Genomic DNA, 7,500 nt, shown 5'->3' with positions numbered 1-7,500 from the left:
GTGTGTGTGTGTGTGTGTGTGTGTGTGTGTGTGTGTGTGTGTGTGTGTGTGTGTGTGTGTGTGTGTGTGTGTGTGTGTGAGTGAGTGAGTGAGTGTGTGTGTCTGTGTGTTTTTGTGTGTATTTGTGTGTGTGTGTGTGTATTAGTGTGTGTATGTGTGTGTTTTTGTGTGTGTGTGTGTGTGTGTGTGTGTGTGTGTGTGTGTGTGTGTGTGTGTGTGTGTGAGTGAGTGAGTGCGTGTGTGAATGAGTGTGTGTGTATGTGTGTGTGTGTGTATGTGTGTGTGTATGCGTGTGTGTGTGTGTGTGTGTATGTGTGTGTGTGTGTGTGTGTGTGTGTGTGTGTGTGTGTGTGTGTGTGTGTGTGTGTGTGTGTGTGTGTGTGTGTGTGAGTGAGTGAGTGAGTGAGTGAGTGAGTGAGTGAGTGAGTGAGTGAGTGAGTGAGTGAGTTAGTGAGTGAGTGAGTGAGTGAGTGAGTGAGTGAGTGAGTGAGTGAGTGAGTGTGTGTGTGTCTGTGTGCGTGCGTGTATGCGCTGTGCATTTGCGTATGCGTGTAATATATATATATATATATATATATATATATATATATATATATATATATATATATATATATATATATATATACATATGGGGGTGCACTGTCTTTATGTCTTGCGGACACTATGACGGTGTATGACGGAGGTGACTCAGTGTCGGGCGGACACCCTGTCGCGGTGACTGTGTTGCGCATGGTCGTGTTCGTCCGCTGACCTGACCTGCCCTAAATATTCTAACTTCCGCCATTGCTTCAACACTGCGGACTGATGACCTTGTTTCAGCGTTCCTTTCAGCCGTGTGTCTCCTGTCTTGTTATCTTGCTATAATAATGAATTTTCAAGGAGTGAGGTACCATTCGGCATGGAGGACTCAACGGAGCTTCCATTACCACCCTACCCCGAGCTCGATGTGTCATCGTACGAGGGACTGAGTGAAGATTACCCTCCCCCACCTTCTCCTGTCAGTGTCCCCGAGGCCTGTCGCATTATAGCGTCATACCGGGCGACTGTGAAACTCAGAGTTGGCCAGCATCTTTTTACGAAGGAAAGGGACCATCGCGACAAAGTTATGTGGAGATGCGAGGACAGAACCTGTGGTGCCAGGGTTCACACCGTTAATGGGGAAATAGTGAAGTGGCAAAACCCCATCCACAGACATCCTGCTGTCCCTGGGAAGGCTGAGGTGGAGGAGATACTAGCAGCAATGAAGGAACGTGCTGCCGTAACAGCAGAGCCCATCGCACATATTGTCAACACATTTTACTCTAGAATTGAAGTCTGTTGGGCTCATCTAATACCAACGGTAGACGCAATCAAGAGGACGCTGAGGCGAGTGCGGCAAAAGGCAGGTGTGTCTCATCAGCCATTTCGGTCAACGAAAATTAGAAAGTTATACCCTTGTAGATTTGTTATGTCTGGATCAAATAGTCTAAGTAATGGTGATCCCCACTGACCAATAAAGGTATGCTCATCACAAAATATTTCATTAATACCTAGAGAAAAAAAAGATATATGATTATGCCTGATACCATTGTTATTATGTATTCTATATGCTAAAAGTCTTTTTGCTGTAATTTCAACACTTCTTCCTAAATCTTATCTGTCGACACTGAACAGCAATTTGCTGGCATAAATGGCAACGTGCCTTCCCCGCTACATTTTGTCCACTTGCAAAACGGACTGTGCCACAGCGCGATGGGGTAACATTACTTCCGATACATAGTGTCTCCGCAACATAGTATCTGTATGCGTGTGCGTGTGTAAATACGTCTTAACGAATAATGCTTTTATATCCAGTAAGACTGCATGTATTCTATCATATAATCATATAATACTTATCAAGTGCATTAGCTTTTTGTTTGGAGGCCTTTACTTTGTGATAAACACGACTTTTACCGGTTCTTCCTAAATGCAAATTAAATAGTACTCACCTACCATTTACACCTCCGTTGCCACGCCGCGGCACCTTCCTATGCGCTGGCCTTACAGTTATTTCAATCAATAGATGTATCATGGACCATGCAAAACTGGCTTCATTTTGTATTACAGATGCACATTTTTCAGCAGCGGACAGACACACAACATTATGCAGGGCGACGGCACAGCTCTGCGTAAAGAAAGGGAATTCTGATTAGTCTAAAAGTATTTGAAATTTCAAGAAAATAAAAAAAAGAAACAGTTCTCCTGTAGAGTTAATGATAAGAAGCAAAATAAATGTGCTAGATATCGAAAGTCATGTAGCACTACAGGAAGGTTAAGTATCGAAAAGGGTAGAGATGTGGGAGTGGAATGATTAATAGCCATGCAATAGTAGGATGGTACTGAAAAGGGTATAGTGATGGGTAGAAGAGGAGAGGTGAGTGATTGGGTTACGTTAGGAATAAAAAAAGAGGGGGTTAGATCAAGTGAAGACTATATGTGTTTGAGGAAGAACATGTTTTCAGTGCAAAAAGTGTCGGAATCCATCAGGATGTCTGATAGGTTGGGAGGTCGGTGTAGCGAAGATAGGTGAAGAAAATCAGAGGTAGGGGCAGCAGTAAGCTCCCCTGGAAAGGCTCAGAAGGCACAGATATCAAGCAGCGTATACAAGACACAAAGGAGGAAGAAATGAGTATACCCAAACCATGAGAATATAGTCAACAAATGTGCAAACTAAGCAAAGCTGCTCTTTACGTATGTGAATAGTTGGACTGAAAGTAAATATCAAATCATTGCCATCAAGGACATTGTTGATACTAAGGTGGTGGAAATACGTCAGATCCTTAATGAAAGAGTCTAAGACCTCTACTACGATACTGAAAAAAGCCTTATAATCGTCAATCAGAATTTCAAAAACATCACACTAAAAACAACTAAATAAACAACCTACTGAAAGGGTTAGACAAAACTAAAGCAGAGAGACCAGATGAGATCTCAAACTGGATTCTGAGAGAATATGCTGGAAAAGATGTGTACTCCTTTGCTGTCCATTTTCCAAAATTCAATGAGATAAAAACTAAAAACTAGCCAACATTAGACATTTGCAGAAGCTACAGCAAAACCCTTAAATCAAACTAGTTTCGTTAACTTGTGTAATATATGAGCTTCAAAAAGGATAATTAGGAAACAATGGGAATATGATACCATATAATTTGGCTGTAAGGAGGGTAGGTCATGTGTGACAAATCTCCTGTTTATAGGTTTCTTAAATGTTGCAGAAATAGACGGCTGTGTATACTAAAACTATTGAAGAAAGGGACGGTTGTGTATACTAAAACTATTAAAACGTGTTTAAATAGGTGTGGCACATGAGACTATTATGGAAATTACACACCCAGGTGGAGTGAAAGGCAAACTCCTCAAATCGATGAAAACACTCCTCCATAAAAGACAAGAGCACAAAAAATAGAGGGAAGCACTCTACATGAACACAAGTAACTAATGGAGTACTTCAAGGATAATGTTTATTTTCATCAAAGACTTCAGGTCAGACATAAGCCCAAATAGTTATCTGAAATTACAAAAAAAGTAAAAGACAATATTCATGCCAATACCTCCAGGACATTGAGAACTTATTCATATGGAGTTGTACTTGGGAAGGGGACTTCAACACCAATGAATATATGTAGTCAGGTTTGGTAAAAACAAAATTCGGCCCTTATACCAGTACAGATTAAAAGAATCTGTATTGAACACAGAAGACAGGGAAAAAAATCTTGGGAGTAATCATCACCAGGACCTCAACTAATAATAATAAAAAGGTCTATATAATGCTACATATGACTGCCAACATGAAGTGAGCATTCATATAGGTGGACCAAAACCATGAAGATCATTGAAGCTATCATAAGACCTCTAGAGGACAGTGCAGTGATATGGAGTCTACACTTATAAAAAAAAAAGGATAAACACAAATTGGAGAGTTGGAAAGAGTTCAGCACAGTTATATGATAAGCACAACCTCAAAGAAATATGAACTACAAAGGAAGACTACAAAAATAGGAATTACTACTTTGGGTGTATGAATGAAAAGGGGCACCATTATTCTGTTGTACACTATACTGCAGTGAAAATTATTAGATAAATATGACTAATTTTGAACACTAAGAACCAAAGGCCACAGTATAAAAATAATTGATTATTGCAGAAAAAATGCAATGTATTTATTATCAACATTTCCATTCATCTTTTTTTATGCATCATGGAAAGTTCATACACATTGCTATTCAGTAATGATAAACACATTCAGATATTTATCTTATAAGAATAGTGCATCTCTTGAATTTCTGAATAATCATTTCAACAGAATGGTATAAATACATAATTATTATTACTTCCATTTCTCTTTAAATACAAAATCACCAAGTATCCATAAACATATTTTCCAAACCTATATATAAGGGAATAAGGATACAGGATAAAACAATAAAAATACATTAAAGTAATCATTTATTTGATAACATATGTACAGAATTTTTTTTTCTTTTTTTACACATTTTTACTTTTCTTCTTTCTAAAATACTAGAGATAAGAGAGAAACAGAAGAGAAAAAAGATAAAATCTTTTTTTCAATTTTCTTTTACTTCTCTTTTTCCTAGTCCTTTCACCAACTCTCTCGCTGATCTTTTTATGTGATTCTTCTCTTCTCTCCTTTTCGTTTATATCTCTCTCACATTCCTTTACCCTATTCTACTTAATTCCTTCATATATCTCTTCCTCTTCCCTCCTTCTATCCTTCTCTTTCTTCTCTTTTGGGTATCCCTCTTACTTCTATCTCCCTGCATCTTTCACATCCCAATTCCCTCATTTTTCTGATCTCTCTCCTTCGCATTTCTCCCTCCTCTTTAGAGCGCAGCTGCAATCACGGCCAAGATCAGGGAGATACCAACGACTGCATAGCCTGTCTGGTAGAGGGTGCGGAGGGTAAATCCGTAGCCGAGGTCCCACACCTAAAACAAGACCAGAAGTTTAGAGAAAATGATGACAATGTTGAATGTACGATAATCTGGATGTGTATTGGATGTCCAGAAACAGATTAGGAACAGGGACAAGTTATCAAAATGAGAATATAGATAACGGTGATTGGTGATGTCATGTATAAAGATGGCAATGATAATAATATTCATAATAAAAACACCAGCAACAAGAATAATACTGTCAATAAAACTATAAGATCATATATAAAAATACAAATAACTATGATAATAATAATAATAATAATTACAACATTAAAATAACAAATTATCATATATAATAAAATTGACAATATTAATAACAACAATAACAATAATAATAACAATAACAAAATAATGATAAAAAAATAATAACAATAAAAATATGAAAGAATAAAATAAAGAGTGATTTATATTGATTGAAGAAAAGTAAAATGAAGAATAATCCTTTTTTTTTTTTTTTTAGATAATACACTTTTTGAACTTCCATTTGTATGCTTTTTCTCAGATTGTACTTTCTTAATCATGAAAATGGGACTGATTATATCATAAGGAGAGACATAGTCAGTGCCATTCCACTTCTTCTATTTTGATCTTGTATTTCTGTTGTAACTCTTCAAATATTGAGCATTTTTAAAAAAGACTATTTTTGTAATAATCATCTTTCATGACCAACAAATCAAAATACTAAAAGTAGCAGAACATTCAAATGCTGTCCTTCTGGATAAATGGAGACCAGTCTTTATCTTCATCTATCCAAAATTCTGTTCTGACAAAGACAATAGGCAAAAAAAATAAAAATATAAAAGATTAAAAATTTGCATATAAGAGTGAACAAACTGATTTACTTACCAGATGCCTCACACCATTACAGAGGTGATATGTGAAGGGGAGAGCCAGGACAAACTTGGCCCCAAAGATGATCACAGGGCCGAAGGCCAAGGACTGAACCAGTTCCAGGTAATGTGGGTATGACCCGGGGACAGCCAGCATGCCTGTGCAAAAAGTGGGAGTTACTTCACTTGTCTACATAAACTTGTCAATATGTCTCTCTCTCTCTTCCTCTCTCATTCATTCATTGGATCCAGGTAATGGGGACATCTAGGTATGAAAAAATGTGGCCGAGGGGCAGTTGACAGGAATGTCTTGTTTTGAGATATTGTTACTGAATGGTGGGGGATAGGTACATCTTGACAAAACTCTTGGAGACAGATGAGACTCTGTGGATATTTAGGAAGGGGAACTTGCATTTTTTCCACCAGAATAAGTGAGTGAATGTACTATTTGGTAGCCATGTCTCGAAGAGTACCAGCTGCTGGGTAAACACTATTTCTATGCACCTATCCCTGCCCGCCTTGACCAGTGGTGCTGGTTGTGTTACAAAAAATTACATCATAATTTATTTTTATTACACAAATGTTACTTATTGTTATGGTTATTGCACAAAGTTGTAGACTATCTGGAGAAATAATATGGAGTCTGGATCTGGATAGTGTATAACAAGTATAGACATCAGAAAATAGTAAACAGCAAAAAATACAAATGCAGAAATAAAATCTAATTGTAGTTCCAAAGGGAGGCATGTAGCTGACACCACACACGAGTGTTTGTGTTGGCGGAGCCTATAAATCAAACTCAGGATAGCCACCACTCGGGTAAGCCTAATGCAAGGATTCTGGTCAACGTGCAAGATGCATGGCATACAGATCCAACAGGTCAATACCCTTGGCCTCCTTACTCTAATCCATCTTCCGTCTCTCACCCTCCTCCATTCCCTTTACCTCACTTCTCCTCCTTCCCTTTCATTCTCTTTCTTTCGCCTTCATCATCTTTAACTTTACTCCTCACACACCCTTCCTCTTCATTCCTTTTCACTCCTTTCATCATCCTTACCAATGCTAAAGCCGGAAATCAAAGCAGACAATGCAAGGCCAGTTGCTCTGTGACTCAGCGACAACAGCGAAGTAACCTGTGGGAGATGACAATAATTATAATTAAATAAGAGAAATTATAAGCAGAAAAACAAAATAGTACAGGAGAGAACCAAACAGTCTCTTCTGTTTCTGCTCCATTTGACTACTTATCTAATTCACTCTACTGAAATTATGCAATATAGAAATGGCAGGAAATCTCACTTCTTTACATACTCTTTTTTTTATTTTCCCAGTGGTGATTAATCTAATCCTGTTTTGAGTAAAGGCTGTTTCCAACATAAAGAGTCTGCAGTACCAAATGAGGCACATCATGTTGCAATTTTCATAGTAGTAGTTCAGCTAACAAGGGCGTTAGAGAGATGGGGCCCAAACAAACAAACATAAAAAAGAGATTGGGTGTCAAGGGATGGAGAAGTGTGCTAGTGGACTAGCATCTAACAAACATCAACAACTATAATCCCCTGAACACAGACAAAAACAAACAAATCACAGTTAGATGTAAAGTAAGCACAGAGAGAAGAGAAGTGAATAAAAAAGGGAAAAGAAGATAAAAGAAAGAAAAGAGAGAAAAGAGAGAAAAGAGAGAAAAGAAAGAGAGA

General features: G+C 37.8%; 1 protein-coding gene across 2 annotated transcripts in view; it reads right to left on the bottom strand.

The window, feature by feature from the left end:
- Window positions 1–4,447: 4,447 nt before the first annotated feature.
- Window positions 4,448–7,500, bottom strand: part of LOC113815645 (succinate dehydrogenase cytochrome b560 subunit, mitochondrial) — a 7,480-nt gene continuing 4,427 nt past the window's right edge. For both annotated transcript variants that reach the window (XM_027367673.2, XM_027367674.2), the window contains exons 4-6: window positions 6,861–6,936; window positions 5,820–5,962; window positions 4,448–4,964 (exon numbers count right to left, since the gene is read on the bottom strand). In XM_027367673.2, the coding sequence (XP_027223474.2) occupies window positions 4,860–4,964; window positions 5,820–5,962; window positions 6,861–6,936 (324 nt within the window). In that variant the 3' untranslated portion in view covers window positions 4,448–4,859. The remainder of the gene's footprint in view (window positions 4,965–5,819; window positions 5,963–6,860; window positions 6,937–7,500) is intronic.

The sequence above is a fragment of the Penaeus vannamei genome, chromosome 38 (assembly GCF_042767895.1).
Source record: "Penaeus vannamei isolate JL-2024 chromosome 38, ASM4276789v1, whole genome shotgun sequence".
In the NCBI taxonomy this organism is placed as follows: domain Eukaryota; kingdom Metazoa; phylum Arthropoda; class Malacostraca; order Decapoda; family Penaeidae; genus Penaeus; species Penaeus vannamei.
The sequence above is the reverse complement of the archived record's forward strand: the minus strand, read 5'-3'. Positions and strand labels throughout refer to the sequence as shown.